The 26,174-nt window shown below is 41.0% G+C and overlaps 1 protein-coding gene across 2 annotated transcripts in view; it reads left to right on the top strand.

Moving 5' to 3' along the window:
- The window catches only part of pik3r3b (phosphoinositide-3-kinase, regulatory subunit 3b (gamma)), a 527,353-nt gene that overhangs the window by 395,734 nt on the left and 105,445 nt on the right, over positions 1–26,174 (top strand). The window contains exon 1 of one of the 2 annotated variants that reach the window (XM_080195436.1): positions 22,647–22,733. The exons of the other annotated variant lie outside the window; for it this stretch is intronic. Within the exon in view, the coding sequence (XP_080051562.1) occupies positions 22,712–22,733 (22 nt within the window). The 5' untranslated portion in view covers positions 22,647–22,711. Of the gene's footprint in view, positions 1–22,646; positions 22,734–26,174 lie in introns of those variants that run through there. 2 annotated transcript variants of the gene reach the window in all.

Genomic DNA, 26,174 nt, shown 5'->3' with positions numbered 1-26,174 from the left:
TCAGGAGTTTTATTTTCCTCAGTATTGTAACACCTCAACTTCCACTGAAGGAAACAAAAGACACAACAAAAATTTGGGCCAGGCAGTTTGTAATGTCAGGAGATTCAGAAGTACAGGAAAATTTTACATTGCTAAATTGCAATTTCTTTTTGCTGGGATAAGCTAAACCATTGCCAACTGTTACTAAAGCCTGGTGTACCAAGTCATGGTCGTAAATTCCCTTGACACTAAGGGATAATATACCATGGCCAATCAATCTAACCCTTTAGACTGTGGGAGGAAACCAGATCACCTGGAGGAAACCCACATATACATGTGAAGATCTTGCAAACTCCACACAGTCACCCAAGGCCGGAATTAAACCCGGGTCCCTGGCACTGTGAGGTGGCAGTGCTAACCACTGTGCCACTGTGCTGCCCACAGATTCTAATGACATCATAGAAACCGGCCTGAAGTTTCTACTGGGCGGCTTGTGTTGTTAATGTGGATGTGTTTCTCAAGCGTCCAGTGGTGAAGAGCGTCAGGGACAGAGGCAGCCCGGAAAAGTCCATTTTTCACCCTTCCTCCTGTTTGACTTGTGTGGCCAGGAAGAACTGTTGTGAAATGTGATGGTCCAGCAGCGAATCCTGCCACTTCCCTGCTGTCGGTGGATAACTCCTGGACTATGAGAGAAGCCCAGATAAAATGTGTCGTAATCCTGGCACAGGGATTCGAATGAGGTCTGAGATTTCAAATATCCTGTATCTCATTTCTAAAGCACTGGGTGAACTTCAGCTCTGCTTGCCAGCTGAAAACTAGCCCAGCATAAAAATCTTCCACTGTCAGGAAGAGAGAGAATTTGTACTTTTATCGTGTCCAGATTCTGTCTTGTACCAAAACTGGAATGAGACGTTCCTTTCATCTATCCTTAAGCAGCCAAGAGCCAGTATAGCCTTGAGATTCCACCTTGGAATTCTTCAATTTCAATCTCCTTTTCAAGCTAAAACATGCCCAGTAAATTATTGACAATATTTTTCTTTGTGGAAAAAGAACGCTTAGTCTCTGTGGATCTAGAGCCTTCTTCACATGTTCTAGATGTTCCTACAAAAATCCACCCAGCATTTAGGCAAATATAGGCTTTAGCTCAACCCACTTAATCATGTTGACAACTGGAATCGCAGCCCCTCAGGTAAATTAACCAAATACACCATTGCTTTACACACTTGCTGTTGACATTTTTGTCATGGTGTTCATCATGTATGCAAATGGAAAGTGTGCTTGCTTGAAATATTCTAACATCAACTGGACAAAGTTTATTAATAAACCTGATGTCCTGGCTTAATTAAATCATGATGTGGGTATGCCGGCGTTGGACTGGCGTAAACACAGTAAAAAGTCTGACAACACCAGGTTTTAGTCCAACCTATTTATTTGATAATATACTCACTAGCTTTCGGGGTTACCCCCTTCGTCAGGTGAATGGCAAGTTTCCATTCACCTGACGAAGGGGGTAACCCCGAAAGCTAGTGAGTATATTATCAAATAAATAGGTTGGACTAAAACCTGGTGTTGTCAGACTTTTTACTTTAATTAAATCAACCAGAGTGAAAGACCTTCCAGAGCTAGCATTTAGTTAATTTAATCAAGGGTGCCCTTGCTAAGCATCACCAAGCTCTCCAATATACCACTGAAAAACTGGCAGCATGTAGTTGGGACAGATGGTTGTGGGAGGCCATTAAAGCTTCTTGATGACATTTCTGCTCATGTAGGATATTTTCTTCTGAGAGATTTCATCTTCATCAGTTTTCTTCACAGTACCTCATCAACAACCACAGATGAGGTGCCTGAGGATTGGAGGGTAGCAATTGTTGTGTGTTTGTTTCAGAAAGGCTGCACGGAAAGACCTGGGAACTACAGGCCAGTGAGCCTAACATCTGTTGTGGGTATGTTGTTTGAAGGTAATTTAAGAGACAGGATCTACAGGCATTTAGAGAGGCAAGGATTGATCGGGGATGGTCAGCATGGTTTTGTAAATGGAAAATCGTGTTTCACAAATTTGATTGGGTTTTTGAAGGGGGGACCAAGAAGGTAGATGAGGGCAGTGTAGTCAACATTGTCTACATGGACGCCTTTAGCAAGGCCTTTGACAACGTACCTCATCGTACGTTGTTGCATAAGGTTAAATCTCACGGGGTCCAGTATGAGGTACCCAATTGGATACAAAATTGGCTTGATGACAGAAGCCAGAGGGTGGTTGTAAAAGGTTGTTTTTCAAACTGCAGGCCTGTGACCAGCTGTATGCCTCAGGAATCGGTGCTGGGTCCACTATTTTTTGTTATTAATATTAATGATTTGGATGAGAATTTAGGAGGCACGGTTAGTAAGTTTGCAGGTGACACCAAGATTAGTGACATAGTGGACAGTGAAGAAGGTCATCTGGATTGCAATGGGATCTTGATTGACTGGGCCAGTGGGCTGATGAATGGCAGATGGAGTTTAATTTAGATAAATGTTGAGTGATGCATTTTGGTAGATCGAATCGGGGTAGAACCTACTCAGGTGATGTTGGGGGAAAGCTCCTTAAATGTTCATAGCTCCTCGAAAGTGGACACATAGCTCGCAGGTGGACAGAGCGGTGAAGAAGGCATTCAGCATACCTGGTTTCATTGCCGAGAACATTGAATACAGCAGTTGGGACATCTTGTTGAAGCTGTACAAGACATTGGTAAAGCCGCACTTGGAATACTATGTACAGTTCTGGTCACCATATTATAAAAAGGATATAAACTAGAAAGAGTGCACAAAAGATTTACTAGGATGCTAGTGGGACTTGACGGTTTGGGTAATGAGGACAGCCTGGATAGATTGGAACTTCTTTCCCTGGAGTGTAGGGAGCTTAGGGGTGATCTTATAGAGATCTGTAAAATAATGAGAGGCATAGATAAAGTGAAGAGTCAACTTCTTTTCCCAAAGGTAGGGGAGTCTGAGACCAGAGGGCATAGGTTTAAGGTGAGAGGGGAGAGATACAAAAGGCTCCAGAGGGACAATTGTTTCATTCAGATTATGGTGAGTATCTGGAACAAGCTGCCAGTAGTAGAGGTGGGTACAATTTTGTCTTTTAAAAAGCACTTAGACAGTTACATGGGTAAGATGGCTATAGAGGGATATGGGCCAAATGCAGGCATTTGGAACTAGCTTAGTGGTAAAAACTGGTCGGCATGGACAAGTCGGTCTGAAGGACCTGTTTACAGCGTGGAAACCTCTATGACTGTAACTCTATTGCTGGAATTTTACAGCCTCGCCTGCCCCAGAATCAGGGCGGGCGAGGTTCACAGAACGGATTTCTCTATTGGCCTCAGGCAGAACTTTACTGCCTCGCCCAAGCAAGACTGTAGAATCCAGCACGTGACTCTACAACTGAGAATGATTCCATATTACAATATGTTCTGGAAATCTTTCCACAGTTATAGATTTAAGAGCTAAGATTCGGCAATTCAACATTAGAGATTATCACATGACTCTCACTCATGACATCTCTCAGAATAGAAATCCACAGTGCCTGATATATTCTTAAGAAATTCAGTCCTGTTTCTCATTGTAAGTTATTTATTTTTCAGTTTGAAGAAATTTTCTGACTTTTGAACCAAATATGTTCTGTGGCTGATTATTAGTTGGAAACAATACTCACTCATGTATAAAATCAAACCCCTTTTTCGATGACTCTGACTCTCTTCTCTAACTACTCCCACACTCCCAGATTAACCCTTTCCTTTACATGGCGTTTTCAAACTGTCCTGTATGTGACCGTGCCAAATTTAGATAAATTTGAAGAACTTGCTTTGTTTTGAGCTCTCTCCTCATTTTATTCACATTTAGAGGTGCTTTATTGTTTTACCTCCATCACTCCTGTCTCTGGGTTGCTATGGATTTCATTGTGAAACCAGATAATGTAACTCTTACCTGTGTTGTGGACCTTGGTTTTTGTGTCCATCTAAGCATTAAGTCCTGCCAGCTGCTTTTGGCATTTTAAAGTGCTGCGACTGGCTAGTACATAACATAGATTATTTTACCTCATTCCTTTGCCAAAGGCTAGTTGCTGAATTAATTTCTGCACTCCCAACTATCTCCTTGAACCTCTCTTCACTTTTTCCCTTTACCCTCATCTTTAAAATGAGAGCCACCTTTTATTCCTTTAACCCCAGTCCTACAAAACTGACAATTACTTAACTTGCTCTCCGAGCCTCCACACGCCATTCTTAACCTTTCCTCAGCCGCTGACGTAATTGACCAAACTGTGCTCCTCCAACATCTTTCCTCGTTGTCCTGGTCAGTGTGACTGCCTTGCTTTGGTTGCATCCTTGCCTATCTAATCACAATCAACATTACCACCAAACTCTTCCTGTCACAATGCTGTTACCTCGGTACTTGCATAAGGATCTATCCTTAGCTCTTTCTCATCCATATGCTGCCCTTAGCAATATCAAGGAAAGCCTTGAGGTTAGCTTCCATATGTACACTGATTGCACTCAGATCTAACTTTCCATCATCTCTTCCCATTCCTCCAGTGCTCCTGTTGGTATCGCCATTGCTTTTCCAATATACAATCATGGATAAGCCACAATTTCATCTCATCAAAGCCATCACAAATGCCATAGTCATAATAATAATTCCATTCCTAGGCACAATCCTTGGCTAAACCAGAATTTTGCACCTGCCTGTTTCTTTGCCCCACAATTGGTGGATATGCCTTCAGTTATCTAGGACTTAAGCTTATAATTCCCTCCCTAAATATCTTTACCTCAGAAACCATCTCCTTCACCTACTTAGGACTCTCTCCCTTTCATTCTTCCTACTGCCACCTTTTTTTTGCTCACTATCTATTTTTGGCTGATTATGGTTATGTGAAACACCTTGGAATATTTCCCTATATGAAAGGTGCTACGTAAATGCAAGTTGTTGCACCAGATTTATGATCAAGTTATTTCTGTTCCGATTTTGGGTTTGGTGGCCTGGAATTCGATGTCTAAACCTCTTTATCCTTTATTCTCTCTCCACTTTTAAGACTGTCCTTAAAATATGCCTCTTTGACTAAGCCTGTGGTCACCTGTACTAATGCAGCTTTAGGTGTCCCTCTGTCAAATTTTGTTTTATACTGCTCCTGTGAAGCACTCTATAATGTTTTACTACATAAAAAGTGCTCAATATTTCACATTTCCAGCATCTGTAGTATTTTGTTTTTACGCACTATATATAGAAAAGTTGCATTTGTTGTTTGGATTTGGACTAGGGATTCAGAAACTCTTAAGAAAGAAAGGGGCCACTTTCTTCTATGTAGCCCAACTCAACACCTCAGAGCACCCCAAAGAATTTCACAATAAACCACTTCCGAAGTGTGGCAGTTGACACATAGGGAATTTGCACCTGGCAAGGACATAATGAGATAAATATGGTCAGGGTATTGGAAGAACTCCTCTGCTTTCTTGACTTGATTTGATTTATTATTGTCATATGTATTGGGATACAATGAAAAGTATTGTTTCTTGCACACTTTACAGACAAAACATACCGTTCATAGAGAAGGAAAGGAGAGAGTGCAGAATATAGTGTTACAGTTTTGGCAACAATCAGAGAAAAATCAACTTAATACATGGTCGGTCCATTCAAAAGACAGATGGCAGCAGGGAAGTAGTTTTTGAGTCGGTTGATACATGATCTCAGACTTTTGAATCATTTTCCAAGTGGATAAGGTGAAAGAGAGCATTTTTGAGGTGCGTGAGGTCCTTGATTATGCTGGCTGGTTTTCCGAGGCAGCTTTCCTTCATATACTGTCATGGTATTTTTTATTTTTACTTGAAGTTAGAAGTTTTAGCCGAAAGATGGCATCTCCATTAATGCAATATTCACTCGGTTATGCAATGAAGTATTATCCAGGATTATATGCCGAAATCTGCAGAGTAAGGTAAAACCTATGACCTTTGACTCCCTAAGCCGAAGGCTAATATGATGTGTTTAAGTTGGATTCTGGGAATATGTAAGCCAGGCCTGACGTTCCAACTCTTAAATCCAGTTTACAGACATTCGCAGCAAACTTCTGGAGTCTATTTCAAAACTAGAACTTTAATCAGTGACTTAATCATCAAGATTTCATCATGTGATGCTTAACTAAATTGTGAATTGGTGTCAAAAGCTATGTAAATAAAACAGGCATTGCAGGCAGAACTCAATCAATTTAAATATTGTAAATTATTGTCCAGCAAATCTGTTGTGGCACAACCTCCACCTGAAATTTAGCAATGATTCAAGTATTGTCACATGGTTCAGGGTTAGCTGGTTCAATGCCAACAATCTAGATAAATGGGGAGGGTTGGCAGCAGGAAGGGCATCTGGCTGTGAAGTTAGCCAACAAATCCAAAAAAAGCTGGTTGATATACATTGAGATAAACTCATTGAACGAGATTTTCTGGCTGTCCCCAAAAGCAGAAAGTCCCGCTTGTAGTCAATGGACCTTTGCGTGGTTTGCCCCTCGCCCGCTACAATTCCTGTGACGGGCAGGATGGAAAAATTCTGCCCATTATTAAGGAAAATCAATTGGATTAATCAAGCAGCATTGTGGCAATCTCGTGTAACATGGCAAAAGCCTCACCAGGAACAAAATTTTTGATCTTTCGGGGAATCAGGGGATATGGGGAATGGGCAGGAAAGTGGAACTGTGCTAGAATATCAACCCTGTGATCATGTTGACTGGCAGAGTAGGCCTGAGGGACTAAATGATCTACTGCTGCTTCTACTTCTTATGAAAGTACCCTGTACTCATGATTATATTAGTAATTAATTGGAAGGTGTCCAGTATTCTTGTATCTCAATCAATTTACTTGAGCAATCATCTATTTATTTTTATTTAGTACTTATTAGCACACTCCATCATTTTCCTACATTTCTGTTCATGTGCCAACCTTCATTTTTCTCTGATTCAGCAATATTTTGCTGAACAAAGGTAAGATGTCGTAATGATTGTAACAATTCTACATAATTAACAGAAAAGGGCACTGTTAACATTCACCACACGATCCACAAGTGATTCCATACTCTGAACTGGGGACTGGAAGGTGAGGTTAGGAGCGACACGGTGGCACAGTGGTTAGCACTGCTGCCTCACTGTGCCAGGAATCAGTGTCCGATTTCCGGCTTGGGTTACTACGTGTGTGGATTTCCTCCGGGTGCTCCGGTTTCCTCCCACAGTCTGAAAGATGTGCTAGTTCGGTGCATTGATCGAAACAGGCACCAGAGTGTGGCGACTTGGGGAATTTCACAGTAACTTCATTGCAGTGTTGACGTAAGTCTTACTTGTGATTAATTAGTAAATTTTAAGGATACTAGTTAAGTCTACCCACCCACTCCAACCCTTAATTTTCTCTTTCATCAGCTGAAGGTTTGTTGAATTGTTCTAAGACATGGACCATGATCACCAGCAGCAATTTGTTGTATAGCATGCAAGAAACAATATTTTTCACTGTATGTTAATACATGTGACAATAATAAATCAAATCAAATCAAATTTCCAGTACTTTACTCGTGAAGTATATTCTTTGTATATGCTAGCAGTGAGTGTCAGCTACTGTTCAGCCACGAAGATATCCTTACCTGATAACTAGGTGCATTTTCCCAGGACCATTGAAAGCAGGAACTCTGGCTGTTTTTGAACACTTTGAACTGAACTGAAGAGCCCCGAAGCTTATTATAAAATCCGTGCTGTAGCTCCAGCATAGACCAGCTAACTCAGCACAGATAAAGGATTAAACTGGAACATTTCTGCCCTCCATATACCTTTACCAACTGCGTTATTAGTCATTTTTAAGCAGAGAGCTGCTGGTGTAATCATCAGTTGAAAGTGAGTGATGTTCCATAGATATAACTTCACTGCTCAAATGCTGAGATACGCTTGTGCCTTCAATTCATGATACACTTGTGCCTTCAATTCATATGTATGTGGGAAGTGGGGCTAACTGTGTGAGCTGAAACTGGTCTCTGGAGAATGTAAGCAATGTTAGAGAATGTACAGATGCATGTGCATTGTTTCAGCTGCTTATTTGATATGACACAAATAGAGGCACTTAAAAAATTACATTTTTATTTTACCTTTTTAACCTTTCAAAATACTTCTCCTGTTGTCCATAGCAGCGTCAAAGTTACATTCTGTGTACAACAACATGCAATTCAACAATCACACTTCTGCTCGAGAAAAGGAACAAAGGCTAATTAATCCAATTGATTTTCTTTAATACCAAGTTTATCCCAGTCAATTACTTTTAGATTCAGAGGGCAGAGTGATGAGGCCGAGAAGTTCAGGTCAAGAGCCAAACAAAAGAAAGAACTTCGATGTAGGTTCCAAGATAAGTCTCAAAATGATGAACTTTTGGAAAAGATTTGTAGACTTTGAGGAGTGAAGTCTGGATCGGAGTGCATTTGTTGTTTGTGCAGGGATTTTGATCGATACTGATCAATCATTATTTCTTTAGCAGTGAATTAATGTAAGCTGTGGAGCAACAGAGTAAACTGCTTATCTTACACTGCTAGCATGCCTAGTCATTTTCATTTGAAATGTTGTATAAAGTCTGCAGTGCATTGACATGCCTTGTGAAAAGGATAATTTGGTTCCTTTTGTGGACCACTATCCTCTTGGGGAAATACAGAACAAATGCTATGTGACTGTATGGCAGCTCAGGTGCTGCAAAATTGTCGGTGGAATCCATCATCTTTATAGTGCAGGGTAGATTCCACACTAGAGTACAACAGCTAAAGAACTGCACAGGGTGAGTTTGCACTTGCAAAGGCTTCTTAAAGTTGTGGTTCCTGCCGTTCTCACTGCCAAATCTCTCAATGGCTGAAAAGGCTTTTGCAAAACATTGCATAACACAGCAGCATGGTGGCACAATGGTTAGCATTGCTGCCTCTCAGTCCCAGGGACCCGGGTTCAATTCCAGCCTGAAGTGACTGTGTGGAGTTTACACATCCTCTCCATCTGGGTGCTCTGGTTTCCTTCCACAGCCTAAAGATGCGCAGGTTAGATGGATTGGCCATGCTAAATTGCCCTTTAGTAGGTTAGCTAGTTTAGCCATGGTAAATATGTGGAGTTTTGGGGATAAGGTATAGGGGAGGGCTTAGGTGGGATGTTCTTTCAGAGAGTCAGTGCAGACTTGATGGGTCAAATTGCCTCTTTCTGTAGGTATTCTGTGTATGCTATAGTCATTTAGTAGTACAAAACTTGAGTATTGCTGAAAAAAGAGACATGTTGAAGCTTTTTGTCTTGCACTCATCAGGGCACTTCACAAGAAAAGAATTCCAATCTAAGGGGCAAAACAACAATTAAGGCGATTGCATGCCCAGTATAAGTACATCTTCACTTGTACTTTTAACCTTCATCTACTTTACCAGCAATGGTGACAAAGTCATGCCATGTGTCACAGATAATGTGATGGAGGAAATGGAGACTTTTTTTTGCCCTTGCATTCACTTCGACTGCAACAGTATTCAGAGGCAGAGGTATGTCATCTAATACATTTCACATCATTTGTGTATTCTGGACAACTGTGATGCATGTTAATGCCTGACAGCTTTTAAAATTGAAATGGACAACTGATCACACAGATGCATATTTTAGATAATTCTGTCTTGAGGAAATTCAACCAGCAATAATGCAACAGATCTGTCAGAGCCTAACATTGCTTCTCTTCAAGTAGACCTCACGGCAAAGGTCACCAAATCTATTTAAGCTGGCTCAGATCTGAAGTCCATCTGTATTGCAGATAGAAGACCGACTGCAACAAAAGTGCATTTCCATTCCACTGAAGCTGAATATCTGGCACCAGTGATGAAGTATACTCAAAATTTGACAGTTGTACTGAAATTGGGTTAGAGACTGATTCCCTAAGCTAACAACTCGACATTGCTTCGTGGTAGGAACAGGGCAAAATGAGTTAATCATGCAGTATTTCCAGTAAACTAAGAAATTATAATTGAACAAGTGTTAATTGTATCGTAATTGAGTATTTAATTGTACTCAAGTGGTGAGTACTAACCGGGGATTCACGTGTACTCCTATAGATAGGGATAGAGTAAAACTTGGTTAGTGGGTTAGAAGGTACAAGTTTGTAATGTGTATCTTTGTAAGTAAAATCTTATAGAAGTGCATAAAGAATAGACTCCAGTCTTATCCTTTACTACCTGGCTTTCTGGAGTAAAACACCAAATACATTGGCTCTTCCTCAACTTATTGATGTTCTTTAAGAAGTCAGTATTTTCCCATCCTGCAGTAATACTGGTTCTCTTTGTACAGATTACTTTCTCCCCGCAGATGCTGTCAGACCTGCTGAGATTTTGTAGCATTTTCCATTTTTGTTACTTTTACTGGAGGACAGGGTGCAGTGGAGCATAAAATGCAGTTCAGTGTTCAGAACAAAACTGAATCCTTTTTTTTATCTCCAACTGAGGATTTAGGATTACACTGTGAATGATTACTATGACTGTACGGATAATGAAAACATTTCATTGAACAATATGGGCTATGCCAATTCCCAAGCAGTACATCACTGTTTAAATCTTGTTCACAAGACCTCAGAGCAGGAAAACAGAACTATGATATAATTGAGGCATTAATCAGAAGGCTTAAATATCAACCACAGCAACCTTTGACGTAAGGTAACTTCCCCACCATCCCAAGATAAAAAAAACTTAATTCCCCACATGCCACAGACAGGAAGGCACATTTACACACCTCAAATTTATTTTGGTCGTTTCTGCTGAATGATTCAATTGAGTTCGTACCTAGATCTATCTGGTACAAACAGCAGCTCACCAACCTGTGGCTTCAACGTCAATGAATTACTTATGAAGAGCATTTTGTTAGGAATTGGTCTTAATTGGGAGTTACTTTGTTCAGCACACAGGATAAAAAACAACACACAATCCAGGCGTGTTAGATGTGTTTTACAATTTTTGTAAGGTTTTGTAAGCTGATGTGTACAGTATAAAAATATTAATCAATCCCCTTCACATACCCAGCAGCTAATCTAGAATTTTGAAAAAAAATACATATTAATAAGCATTCAGAAAAGTTGATCCATTGTGGCATAAGTAACCCTGACTATTGACAGCCAATGTTGTGCAATTCATAGAATCATGGAATTCCTACATTGCAGAAGGAGGCTATTTGGTCCATCGAGTCTGCGCCGATTCTCTCTGACAGAGCATCCTAACCAGGTCCTGTCCCCTGCACCATGCCCGTAAAGCCATACGTTAACCATGGCTAATACACCTAACCTACATATCTTTGGATACTAAGGGGCAATTTAGCATGGCCAATCCATCTAACTTTACACATCTTGGGATGCTAAGGGGAAACTTACCATGATCTATCCGCTTAACCTCTACATCTTTGGAATGTTTCAACTACTTACCCTTTATAATTTTGTTTGACCATTTTAAATAAGAGTTTCAAGATGCCTGCAGTAAAACAAGGTAATTTCCCACTAAGACGAAACAGGTAACATTAATTCTATGGAAAAGCCGAATATTGCAGGTGCTGGAAATCAGAGATAAAAACAGAAAGTGCTGGAAGTATCCAGCAAGTCGGCCAGTATCTGTGGAGAGAGAAAACAGAGTTAACATTCATGAGATCTTTCACCAGAACTGGGATAAGTTAGATGTAATAGATTTTGACAAGGGGTGGGCTGAACAAGGACAAAAGGAAGACCTGTAATAGGGTAGAAGTCAGTAGAGAATGAAAACAGAAGCAACAATCTGCCAGGGCCAAAAGGAATGGTGATTGGAGAAGAAAATAAAATGTTGCAATCAAGTGAAGAGGCGTCAAATGGTTCGTCTTTTCTCCCATTCCTCGTTGGACTGTAACAGGGTATTTGTGGAAAGGGCGTGGCGGCCAATTCAGTGATTGTTAAATTATATATGTGTTGTGATCATAAAAGCCACGATCAAGCAGGTTTTTTTGATTTAACCTGGCCTAAGTGAAAGTAATAGATTTGTTCCACCTTTCACACACAGATAAGCACATTCAAGCTTCACGCACTGAGGTTCACCCACACACAAAGAAATCAAAAGAGCCTGTGGAATTTGGTGACTTAGTTGTCATCAGGCGGAATTTGGAAGTCTTTGGTTGGAATTGAACCTGGGTCCCCGGCATTGTGAGGCAACAGTGCTGGCCACTGTGCCATCTATTCCTAAAAAGCTGCAAAAAGTCTGTTCTAAAGACACGGCTTTTGTATCTTATAATCCTTAGAAAGGAAGGGGAGAAAAAGAAAGGAAAAGGAAAGATAGTTCTTCATTTATAAAGATGCACATACTCCAGCTGAAGTTTGAAGTCAAATCTTCTCACATTTGCTTTGTTGAGCACATGAAGCTCATAAAATTATGAGGGGCCTAGCTAGAGTGGATGGGATGGATCCATCTCCCAGCAGAGAGAACAGTATGCAGGGGCGAGGCATAAGATCTAAAGGATAGAGAAAAAACATTTCCACCGGAGTGTCGAGAGTGTCTGGAACACACTGCCTGAAAGAGTGGTAGAGGCAGAAACCCTCACTGCATAAACCAAATACATGGAAAGGCACTTGAAGTGCACTAACTGTGATGATTTCAGCCAGGCCAATGAGAGTTGGCTTGCTAGAGTATGAACTGCCTGATGAATCCTAATTCTTGGTTAAATCAGGGAGCCTCATGCTCCCTATTTAAAGCAGGTGTGTCAGACTCCCAGCCTGCATCCAGCAGGGAGCAACTGGAGAGCTGGCTGTGTACAGATGTCTGGTGTAAGTAAAGTAACTTGGTGACAGGACTTTTGCCCCTGTGGAGTTAATACAGTAACTGACAGGGCCACAACCAAAAGCTGAAACTTGGAATTAAATTGAATAGCTGTTTTACTGGCAGTGCAGGCACAATGGGCTGAATGACCTGTGCTATTTAGTTTCCATGTTTTCTTTCATGCACATATTGTATCTATTAATAAAGAAAAAACACTATTTATATATCCTGCTTCAAAACTTTTGAAGTTAGCCTTGCTTTTGAAACTTAATTGAAGGGGAGTTCCAGTGCAGAAAGTGCTCGAAGCTGACTGGTACCAGTATATCCTTGGACCCCGCTAAATTAGGTGCATTATTATTGCTGAAACTGCAAAATCTCAAGCCAGTTCAGGCTCTAGCTCCGGGTGAAAGTAACTAGTCCACCTTAGGCTTTTGGGAAGGAGGAATTAAAATACAGGAATGATAACAGAAATACAATCATAATTTAATGAATAATGTAATGGTTTAAAATAAACTGAACCAGTGTTTTAGACCTCAGCATTTCCAAGTTACTGAGGAAATTAGTGCGGAATTTGTGGATATCCAGCCATCAGATTGTGCAATCACACTGGTTGGGTGTCACGGATAGGAAATATAGTCAACAGATTACTGCCGAAAGGTGGAGTAGAGGTAGTTTGTAAGAGAACTCCTCTCATCACAAGGAGAGGATATTGCTGTCCTTCCAATATCTGAAATTTCAGCATCTGGAAGGGGGTTTTCAGCCTGATATGATGTTCATAAAATCATAGAATCCCGACAGTGCAGAAGAAGGCCATTTGGCTCGTTGAGCCTGCACTGACAACAATCCCACCCTATCCCTCTAACCCCATATTTTTAACCTGCTTATTCCCCCTGAAACTGGGGTCAATTTAGCATGGCCAATCAATATAACCCACACACCTTTGAACTGTGGGACGAAACTGGAGCACCCAGAGAAAACCCACTCAGAATGTGCAAACTCCACATAGTCAGTGACCCAAACCGGGAATTGAACCCAGGCCCTTGACACTGTGAGTTAGCACTGCTAACCGCTGTACCACCGTGCTGCCCATCAAAAGCAATGGAGAGAGAAGGATTGTAACGCAGAAGCAAAATGACTTGCATTCGGATGTGAAAGCACTGCACCAAGCTATTCAATTAGAGACGGGATGGCATGGGTGGCATCGTGATTAGCACTGCTGTCTCACAGTGCCAGGGACCGGGGTTCGATTCCAGCCTCGGCTGATTGTCTGTGCAGAGTTTGCACGTTCTACCTGTCTCTGCGTGGATTTCCTCTCTCGGTCCAAAGATGTGCAAGTTAGCTAAATTGCCCCTTAGTATCCAAAAATGTGTAGGATAATACATGGGATTATGGCGATAGGTCCTGATTAAGATGCTCTGTCAGAGAGCCGGTGTAGACTGAATGGGCTGAATGGCCTATTTCTGCACAGTAGGGATTCTGTGATTCTATGATAAGTTTGCTCATGTTTTCAGAACTGCTTCTGACTTGGAATCAAATTGGCAAGTGGTGCATCACACAAATAAATCCTTTCTCTATTTGATAAATGGGGACAGATGGTTAATATGACAATTAGTGTAACTGGGAGCCAAAGGGGCACTATTGGTTCCATGGCAAAACTGAGTTCTTGGAATAGTTTGTAAAAATATTTCACCAAATTCATATGACTGATAAAACAACTAATGTCTGATTAACATGAGAATATCCTTTTTTTTATCATTGCTAATGTAATATTTTTTATAGTGCACGAAATCTGTGATAACGAAGTAAGAAACATTTTTATTAATGAAGGCAATTGCTTAATAGCAAAACAGCTCCTGTTCTAGGAACTGAAATTTTACGGTCAGTATCCAAATCCTTTCACTAACAACTAACCATTTATGCAACTGGGCATGTGAATAAAGTTCTGAGAAACAGCAATCATTTGCTTCGGTACATGTTTTTTTCATGTGATGTAATTAGTCATATGCTTGACTGGCCTCAAATGAAGGGTTTTGTGGAGTCTCCACGCCAAGTTGACCCATCTAATGAAGCTTCAAAGCTGACTTCTTTCCTTTTTTCTAGTAAGTTGTCAATTGTGGGCTCACCTCAGCGGTTAGAATATTTTCCCATTTATAGCATCCTCTACTAGTTAGCATCAATTATTTCAATTACAAAACAGCAAAGGTCAAACCTTCAGCAAAACTCATTTTTTCCCTTGCCAAAGCCTCACCTTAACTGTATTCTCCTAACTATATAACTTTGCCAGAATGATAACTTCAATATTCATAATTAGTTATCATTTGGATAAGGTTTTCTTCCCATTATCTTCAAAGCTAAGTTCCAAAAGTTAAACGATAATGTTGTAATTCACCATGCCAACTCATCTCCTCAATTCCCGATCTTTATGATTATTCTGTACATTGTTTAGTTCTTGGAGTTTGCATTTTATGCAAACTTTATTTTTCCAACTGAAGAAAGATATAGCATCTATCTCGTCTTCAGAATATTGCAAAATACTTAGTGTTTAATTGTAATCATTGTGTCATAGGCAATGGTGGGTGAACTTACATACTGCAAGGTCCTCTAAACTGCACCTGAGGTAACTGACCAATTAATCTGTTTCATTAATGCTGGTTGAGGAGCGAATGTTGGCCAGGGCATTATGATAGCTCCCTGCCCATTTGTGAATAGCACCATGGAGTCTTTTACGTGCAGGCAAACACGACCCTTGGTTTAACAGCTCATTAAGAAGTAACCTCCATAAATACAGTCTCCCTGGATACTGCACTGAGGTGACATCATGGATTAAGAGATTATGTACTCAACATGACTGATGTACATAGTTTGAAAAAGACTACTCTGTAATGAAAATATTGACATGTATGAAATGTTCTCCCTACTGAACTGAAGTTCTTCAGAGTGCATCTTGATGTCCGGAGAAAATGTGAATATTCTTACACTTTCCTGTTATAACAACTTAAAATGTTTTATAATTTGTCTTTCAGAGATTTTATGAATAAAGTATATTTTTGCAAAAAACAAGAGATTATCTCCTCAGATGGAGTTTGAACCCACAGTGTCTGATTCCAAGACAGTGCAATTTCTGGCATGCAAATGAGAGCTTTCCCAATAACACTGTGGACAAACGCCATGTAGTCAAGAAAAGTGTCTAGGCTAGTCCGTGGTCTGTGCTGAGTTAGTGAAGTGGTATTCACCAGAAAGTAGTGACTGCCAATTGGTATAATGGAAAATTTTAATTGGTGCAAGTAGGATTTTAAAAAGTACTTGTCGATTCAATGTGATTTATTTCTTTGTGCAAGCATTTGGGTACATAATTGACAAAAAAATTATTAAAAAGATAAATACATTAATAACACTACATAGTGTGCCAAGTGTGATCTAACCAAGCTTCAGCGTACATTGTACATTGAACATAACTTCCCTACTTCAGACAGCTACCTCTCACTTAGCAAATTTAGCATTTTCTGTTCCTATAAAATGCTAAACAAATATCAGCTGCCCATAAGAAAGAAGTAATAAGTGTGAAAGAGAAAATGCTGCAAAATCTCAGCAAGTCTGACAGCAACTTGGAGAGAAAATAGAGTCAACGTTTCGAATCTTGGATGACCCTTCATCAGAGACTGTAATAACTGTTTCTTACATTCCTGACCTGTAATTTTTACATTTTTCTTCTTGGGCAGTCTGTCAGGATGGAGGATGACTTGCTTCCTCTCTGACCCGCTGGGTTCTGAAATTGCTGATCTGTCAGTGGGCCATCTGCAGACTTTACCATATGAGAACCTGAAGGGTTGGGTAGATAGGTTGCTTGGAGATTTCATCTCTTCCATCACCTTGCCCTCACCTCTGCACATTCCCAATGAAGTTTTGGTGCCTTCTTGAATGTGTCATCTCGGTTTTGATCAGTCAAAAGTCAGGGCTTCCCTCTTTTGGGATGCTTTGAGGACAACCTGAAAACATTTCTGCTCTTTTCCTGGGAGTCTCCTGTTTCAATCAAGATCCGAATATGGTAGTTATTTCAGGAGTCTGGCATACGACCTTCTTGAAGCTGACTGGCCCAGAAATCCTCTTACAAACTCTTAATAACTTAAGAAGTCTTAATAATTTACTAACTATTAACTCTTTCAACCTACCTTGTGCTTGCCGCTTCCAGCCTCCAGCTTGCTAATTCTCTCTTTCCTCCCTAACTCTCCCCCTCACCACATCCCTCCTGACTCACCCCTTTCTACCCATTGCTTCCCTCCCCCTTGACACATTCCTTCCTTCTCCCTCGCCATATCCCTCCTTGACCCTCCAGCTCGCCTCATCCGTCCCCACCCTCCTCACGCACCGCCCCCTCCACTCACCATTTTGTTCCTCCCCTCCACATCTCTCCCCACCTCCCTGACCTACCACTCCCAACTTCCCTCCTGACTTTCAGATGCCCCCACTCACCACTTCCTTCCCAGATATTGATCCTTCCTCTCATCTCGTCGCTTCCCTCTCCTGAACCGTTGCTGTGAGAGAGTTTGAGCGAGGGGTGATGAGACGGAGAAAGCAGGCAAGGAAGTGTGAGGAGCTGTAAATGCGCAGTTTAGGAAAGGGAGCAGTGAGCAGGAGAGGCAGCAAGCAAGAGGGACGTGCTGGGTGAGAAGATTGGGGACAAAAGTGACAAGTGGAAGGGATGGAGTGTATTGGAGGTTCGGGGAGGGAACTGGCAAGTGGGAGAGGTACTGAGTGAGAAGGAGATGGCAAACAGGAGGGTCAACGAGCAGGCCACAGAAAAGATGAGGGCCAGTGGAACAAGGGCTGTGTAGTGAATACTGCTATTTTAGGATATCAGCAGTAGTAGAACAATAACCAAGGTGTTCCTGACCTCAGGTACAGTGCAAATAAGACAGGTTTATTATCTATCCCAGAGTAAACTGTCCATTGACACCACACATCCACATCTTTTTCTGAATTAAATATATTTAATTAAAGCAAAAAAAAGGCAAGTAAACGTGAGCCTAGAATTCCCCTTCAAAATTAAATGCAGAAATATAAAAATTGGACCAGTTTTAGTTGTAACTGATTGAAGGAACTCCGGCTTATTCACATTTTCACAATGACCCACATTTCCTCAGTGTTTCATGTCACGTTAGTGCAGCTGCAGCTGGATCCCTCTTCTGTTCATTTACATTGCCCCGCCCTACATTGAGAAGACCAGAGAATGCAATCTTCACGTTTTGATTAATGGGCCTAAATGTAAAGCCAGCAAGTTAGGTGCAGCAGAAGCTATGACCTGGGCCTGAATTTAGTGGATTCATTCCTGGAAGTGATATGGACATTTCAGGTATCTCTGGTCCAGCCTCACCTCAGTCTTGTGCAGAAAGCTTGTCCAGGATGCTGGGGATCCCATAGCTCAACAGTTCTTGGGCCCCAGATTGCACCCTCTCTCAACCTAATTGGCATATTTCAATTCCCATTTAGCAGAGAAAATGCAAGGATCTAAAATAGTGCTTGTGATATACTGTAAATAAAGTAATGCAGAGCTGTTAACTGCAATTTCCTGTTTTTTCAATGTGCAGACAATCTTTTGTTGCCCAAAGTCTAACTCTTTGTAATTCCAATTTTACTTCATCTTTTAAAGTGATTTTTCTTCATGTATTATTTCTCACAGTCTTTAGATATCAAAAGTTCCACCAAACAGGCCGCCTTCTCATAAAATGTGTAGGTTCTGTCCAATAACTCCAATATTTAGTTGACATTTGGAGCTCATTATGTGATAAATTCTGGAGCAAAGCTGTGCCTCTCTAACTGATAATTCAATACATGACTTGGACTGGACCAGAAAAAAAAACCTGAATGGCACAATAGCACAGTGGTTAGCACTGCTGCCTCACAACGCCAGGGAGCTGGGTTCAATCCCAGCCTTGAGTCACTGTTTGTGTGGAGTTTTGCACGTTCCCCTTGTCTTTGCGTGTGTTTCCCTTGGGTGCTGAGGTTTTCTCCCACAGTCCAGAGATGCACAGGTTCAGTGGATTGGCCATTCTAAATTGCCCCTTAGCGTTCCAAGATATGTGGGTTAGTGGGGTTATGGGGATAGGGCTCGGATAGGATGCTCTGTTGAAGAGTCGGTGCAGACTCAATGGGCTGAATGGCCTCTGCTAAGTAGGGATTCTACGGTTCTAAAAAACTATTCAGTGCAGGGGTTTATTTTGAATGGTTTGGACTGAAGGCTGAAATTATTTATTCAGATTCTACATGAGTCTCCTCAACTCTGATGTGATGGATGTGAGTGGCTTCACAATGAAGATGCAATTAATGAAACTGGTATATTAAATGCCTCCGTCCCTGCAACCATTGCCAAGAAATATGAAGCAGTTTCACCCTTACAAAGGGAATGAGAATCCTACCAGTGTACTTCACCAGTAAGTTGTTTTGCTGTTTATCGCACTGTTACAGCTCAAAAGTAGTAAGAGTTGAATCCTGTTATTTCCAGCGAGATCTAATCAGTGCCCTTAAAAAGCAAAATAATGGAGTTACTTGTAAACATAATGTGATATATTTTCACCTCACTGGTACAGTTCACAGATATAGGGACCCATGCTTTGAGTAACAGTGGGGTGGGCTGTGCAACAAGAGTGATGGTGACGTTAGCAATAATGTCAACAAACAAGGCTTTTGTGTTCAACAAAAGTACTATTTTGGCCCCTAGTTGGCAAAGGGATATCATCTTGTTTTCAATAAATACTTAATAGGAATCATTGAATCGTACAGTGCAGAAGAGGCCATTCGGCCCATCAGCCTGCACCAACCACAATCCCACCCAGGCCCTATTCCTCAGGCATTGACCCTAGCCAGTCCCCCGACACTAAGGCGCAATTTAGCATGGCCAATCCACCTAACTCACACATCTTTGGACTGTGGGAGGAAACCGGAGCATCTGGAGGAAGCCCACGCAGACACACAGAGAATGTGTAAACTCCATACAGACAGCGACCCAATCGGGAATCGAACCCCGATCCCTGGCGCTGTGAGGCTGCAGTGCTAACCATGGCAGAGAAAAGGGCAAATCCCAGTCTGTATACTGGTTGTTAACCTTCTAATCAAAAGTGATGAACGATGTACATTTCAAGATAAAAAATGTCTGAAGTAAATACATTAGAATTTGTACCGTGTTGGTTGCACAGTATTTCTTGCACTTTTGTAATGAATGCAGATGGAGCACATTTGAAAGCTTTGTTTGAAAGTATCTTTATATTTTAAAAAAATCATTATAAAGATGTAGGTATCACTGGAAAAACAGTATCATATTGCCTATCTCGAATTGCCATTGGGAAGGTGAATTGCAGTCTTGAGCTCTTGTAGTGGATTCGCTCCTGCAGTGTTGTTAAATTGGGAGTCCAGGAAGTTGATCCAGCGACATGAAGGATCAAAGATATATGTCTAGGTTCAGATGATTGGTGAATTGCAGCCAAAACTAGAGGTGATGGTGCTTCTATGCAGTAGCCACCCTTGTCCTTTTAAATGGTTGAGGTCCTGGGTGTGAGAGGTGCTGTTAAAGGAGCTTTGATGAGTTGCTTGAATGCGTCCTATTGGTAGTGCACACTGCAGACATGGTACGCTGCTGGTGGGTCACCCGGTCTGTTATATCCCAAATGTTGTTGAGCTTGGATGATTAATGATGTCAGGTAGTGATAAAGGAGGGCTGGGCCACAGGGAGGTTCGTTGGGGTGAGGGGAGGGGATTGTGGGGGTGCGGCAAAGGTGCATGGAAACAATATATAATTTTCTGTTGTTGATGCAAACATATTTATCATTAATTATTTTATGTTGCTCAGAAGATATGTGTTGCTGAAGCTTTTCGTCTTGCACTCATCAGGGCAAACACTAAAATGCTAAATTTCAAAACAAAGCACAATTTATGCTATGGAAGGAGAGAATGCTGGTAAGTTGACTTTGATTGGCCCAGGTGTTACCATGGAGAAAGCAGCAGAGGGTTATGGACTGCCCAGGCTCATGGGTAATTCAAAAAAGGTGCAAGGCTTGAACATATTCTGCAGAGAATGAGTAGCTGAGAATGACTGTGGATCACTTCAAGCAAGCATAAATGACCCACAATATACACTTGCCTGATTATCGTAAATTGTTTGATAGTGTAGTTATTGACACATTCAGGATTGTTCAGCAAGTGCTGCCCAATCACATTCAACAGTGGGCATTTAGATTTTGGTTTTGTAAATACTGGCTGATTGAGTACAGTCTATAATCTGCCTATTGCAAACAACCAAAAGAAGATGCTGTTTGATTTGCTCTGCCAGTCACTGGGCCATATGTAGTGAGTACTTGGTATCACATAAGCACTGAAACTCGGACACCATGTTGTGCATGACTCCACAGTGTTCAGTGCCATTTGCAATTCCTAAAATACTGAAGTAGACTGTGCCCACATGCAACAAGACCTGGATAGCATTCAGGCTTAGACCAATAAGAAGTAAATAATATTTGCATTGTGCTCGTGCCAGGCAATGACCAGCTCCCATTAAAGAGAATCTAACCATCTCCCATGATATTTAATAGCATTAATATCACTGAATCTCCCCCTGTCAATATTCTGTTGACCAGAAACTTAACTGGACTAGCAGGAAAAATACTGTGGCTACAAAAGCAGGTCAGAGGCAGGGAATTCTGCAGTAAGTAACTCGTGTCCTTACTCCTAAAGCATGCCCACCATCTTATAAGGCACAAGTTAGGAGTGTGATACAATACTTTCTGCTTGTCTGGGTTAGTGACATCCAGAAACAATCAAGAAACTTGACACCATCTAGGACAAAGTAGCCCACGATCAGCATCCAACCCACTACCTTAACTATTTCATCCCTCTACCACGGGCACACAGTATGGCAGCTGTGTGCATGATCTACAAGACACAGAAGCAACTCCCCAAGACTTTTTTGACAGTACCTTCCAAATCCTCAATCTCTAGAAGGGCAAGGGAAGCAAATGCATGGGTTTCCTCCAGGTGCTCTGTTTTCCTCCCACAGTCCAAAGATGTGCAGATTAGGTGGATTGGACAAGCAAAGTTGTCCAAATATATGTAGGTTAGGGGATTAGTCATAGTAAATGTGTGGGGTTACACGGATAGGGCAGGGGAGAAGGCCTAGGTAGGACACTCTGTCAGAGAATTGATGCAGATTTGTTGGCCTCTTCTGCAGTGTAGGGATTCTGTGAACACCAGCATCTACAGGTTCCCCTCACAGCAATGTGGGTGTACCAATGCCACATGGACTCCAGTGATTTAAGAAGGTGGCTTTCTGCAAACAGGGACAGTGTAAGATATTGAACACCTGCAGGCCAGAATTTCAAAATTCTCATTTGATTTTACTGATGAGCATTTCAGTTTTGACAGGATGTTCATTATTTATTATACTCCACTGCCCGAGTGGAGTTAGGAAAAATGTCAATGGCGCGTGATGTGGTGTGCAGGAAATGAAGTAGTTAATTCCAGATTGAGAGAAAACAGTCACAAGCAGCTAAAAATATAAGCCTTTTATCAACTAATTGGTAACAATTTGATCTTTTACAATGTATTCGTATAGAAAGCTCCTCGTTTGTCTAAACTGTGTTCATAACATCTGCAATGTGCAGACTGCCAGGTGTTAAGAGATATCAGGGATTCATTAAGCTCGGATTAAGTTAAATAAATAGAGACCTAATAATCCAATCAGAAGCTGCCTAAAACTGGAATGAACAATACCTAGAGATTTATCCAAACCCAACTCTGGGTGATGATGTCATCACAAGATACTTCTGAAGGATAATCTTTAAAGGGGATTAAGTAGATGCAGATTGTTACCGTGATAAACTGCCTCCCTGTTGTACTTCATTACTCCTCAGTTTGAAGATGCCAAGATTTGGGATCAGAGGCAATGGAGCAGAAAACATGTGCAGGTCATCAGTATTTCTTGAGTTGCTATTTCCTGTGAAGCAGTTTAAAATGCACTATGTAGTGATGCTGTAGGAAAGCTCTTGTTAATTGTGGCTGAATCACGCTGAGTTTCATCAGCATCAAGACAAATTCTTAACTGCTTTAGACAAGAGCAGTAAAACTTGCTAACTTCCATATCAGTAATCTGCTGAGCCAGGTCATATTTCTCTAATTGATGTGCTTACTACTTTGTTCCCTGTTTCGGATGATTTAAGAATTCACCTTTCAGTCTCCGCCATTATCTTAGTGGCTGCGGTAATAAATTGTGCAGTTATAGTTTAATGATTGCACTCAACGGCACTTACCTTTCATGTGATTGTGTCATCCGTGGACTCCCTCCCACCCTCTGTAACGACAAGGCATTAGCCTTGCAGTTTTCACACATGGGAGGCAGTCTGAAGAAGGTAAACTCTTCAGAGCACCTTATAACATGTTGATAAATCAATGGAGAGAACGCAAAGGAGAGCTACCATGGGAACGGTACATTATCTGTCTGAGCCACAAGTACTAGGTGCCTCCTCATGAATGTGTATTCTGGGGACTGTAAAGGGTACTCATGATTAATTATGTGCAAATTATAAACATGTTTACTGTGACTTGGGAATGTGATTAAATGTTAAAAGGAGGCTTTAGTATCAGGGTAAGTATTTATCCCTAGATAAGCCGCAACTAATCAGTCCTTTCTAAGAAAATCAATTTGTTTGAATAATGCCATTTCCAAGCGTTCAGCTGTGTTGGGGGCAGATTGAACAGAATGATGTCGACCACGGTGGTTACTCACATAGAGTACGCTTGATTCTGTCGATTCCGATCATACAGATTTGATGTTCTTTTCATGCTGCCTCAGTTACACCTTTGTCAAAGTTTAATTCTGCAACCATATCTGAGGAATCTGATCGAGACAATAGTCCAGCTCCAGTGTTAAATTAATTCTACTAAGAATAGTGGTGTCGACCAGTGATATGGGTATTTAGCATAACCTGCCAAAACAAAAGCGATACCAATTCTAGACAGATTTTGTAAGCATCAATACTAACTGGATGTAAGCCTTGGCTGAATGCTGGCCTTCTTAAATTTGAGGTAGTAGGTCGTAGAGTTAGGCTTCATTCCAGTAACCTAGGATGATGCAGCAGTGCAGTGCTGATGGAGACCTGCTCTATCTGGTTGAAGTCATTAGGTTACATTTCAGCTTCATTTGAAGCAATTTTTTAAAGCGGCATCTCGGCCATTTGGCTAAGATGCAAATAAGATCAAGCCCTGGAGGAGGAGCTACACCTACTCCAGTCAGCTTGGATCATGTAGATCAAGCCCAAGACAGGAGGTGAGAGCCCTGTCTTGTCAGCTTGGATCGGGAATGTCCCAACTTGTTGGGACTCTGAATTGGGTTTAATTTGACTTGATTGGATTGGAATAAAGTTTAAAAAAAAATCATGTTTCCACTGCAGCAAAGATGCAGAATTTAGCACTCAGCCAAATCTCCGTTCACTGCAGCAGGATGGGGAAATCTCACTGGCATGAACGATGGGAACATTCCAACTGAAGTGTTAAACTGAGCCTCTCTCTGGTAGTTATGCGTTATTGGAAAAGCAGGAGAGCTCTGCATGCCCTGGCCAATTGTTAACTTATGTATCTAAGAGAAATGATTTGGTCATTGATTTCATTTTTGTTTGTGGGACCTTGCCATATTGACTGCCATATATTCCGCGTTAAGTCAACACGATGGAATGTCCAGATCAGAAGAAATGATCATAAGAAACGTAACATCTTTCTTAAGAGTTTTATTTTCTAAAGAAAAATACCAGCTTTGCACCTTAATTTTCCCAGGTGTATCTTAGTTGTGGTTGCCCTATAAAGGAGCTGAATAGGCCAAAAGAAAGTTTAAGTCAGTAAAGCATAAATAACCCAACAATGAATGAGTGTGGAAGATTGTTGCCAAAATTGGCTTGGAGCCTTTTTAAACTCAGCAGTGTGAGTTAAGCTAAATGTGCACAATTCAGGTTAAAACACCACCATGTTCATGAATATATTTCTTTGGATCTAACTTATCCCCACTGCCCGTCAACTGTGTACATAGGCTACAAAGCTCTAGACCTTAATGCAGTTGTCCAATAGACATGGTGGTGTCGAAGAGAAAGTCTTACAGAATTTTCAAGTGATCAATTGCAGATATAATTTTGCAATAACCTTGTAGAGATGAAATAATAGTTAATGAATTATTCAATTCAAATGTTTTCTGTTAATTGCTGCACTGACAGTCCTGTCCTGCAGAAAACAATAAGTGCATAATTTAATTGAAACCACTAAAAGATGAGACAAATACTTCAAAGAATTAGTTCAGGATTCTAAACCAATGGAACCTCTATGATCTGATTTATGATGCCATCTGTACTCCTCAAGGGGAGACTGAGCATTGTTAAGACTCATGGGTCATTAATATTCTATATGTAAGTCATTTTGAAACCCTACACAAGACTCCAATCCAATACAGTATAAGAGATCGGAGCAGAAGTAGGTCATTCGGCCCATCAAGTTTGTTCCCCCATTCAATGATACCAGGTCTGACCTGTAACCTCCCCAAAGGTGTCCACCACTCCCAAAATAACAAATTCAGGATCCACTATTTCACAGTAACGTGAAATAGCATTAGATTGTGATAAGGTATTATGTTTGCTGGTAGCATATGTATTTTTTCCAATTGCTGCATTTGTTATCTTAAAGGGCATTTTCAGATAGTGCCCTCAACATGCTTCGTGCACTATATGTTGGGACAAGGCTTCTGTTCTTTTGACTCTGTTAAGTATATCAGAAAGAAATTAGATAAGCCAGTACTGTTTACTAATGGATTTATATGTCTGGAAAAGTCATCACAGAGTACATCCAAGTCCTAGAAACAATTAACATGAGGCACCAGTCTGGTAAGCAACAACATAATCTAATCAAGACAGCCTGAGCATAGAAGGTACTTGTTAGATACCACAAGTGGACATTGCAATGCCTCATCAAAACCGTTGACCTAAATAGAATCCCTACATAGCTTGTGTATGCATTATTGAGTTTACTCTTAATTGTGCGAGTTAAGTCCCTGTTCTTCAGATTGATTTCTCAAGGTAAGACAGTATTTCAACGGATTTCACAGTTGAAAGGATTGGCCACCTCTTTAATGAATTGACAGCAATAAACAGGGACTTAATGTGACTCCACAAGAAAGTTTACATGATTTCAAGAAAGCTTTACCAGTCGGAATCGTGCTGCTTTTCCTTTGTTTATCTTTCATTGAAAATGTCTGCAAAGAAAACCACTCAAGGGAGTGGAGCTGGCGGGACTGAATAATTAACCCTTTCACAGTTGGTTCAAAGCTGCTGTATTACCGCCTTCCATAACTCCTGTTTCTGCTTGCTGTTGTA

The sequence above is a fragment of the Carcharhinus amblyrhynchos genome, chromosome 9 (genome assembly GCF_965287045.1).
Source record: "Carcharhinus amblyrhynchos chromosome 9, sCarAmb.v2.hapA, whole genome shotgun sequence".
In the NCBI taxonomy this organism is placed as follows: Eukaryota; Metazoa; Chordata; class Chondrichthyes; order Carcharhiniformes; family Carcharhinidae; genus Carcharhinus; species Carcharhinus amblyrhynchos.
This window is presented reverse-complemented; position numbering and strand designations above follow the sequence as displayed.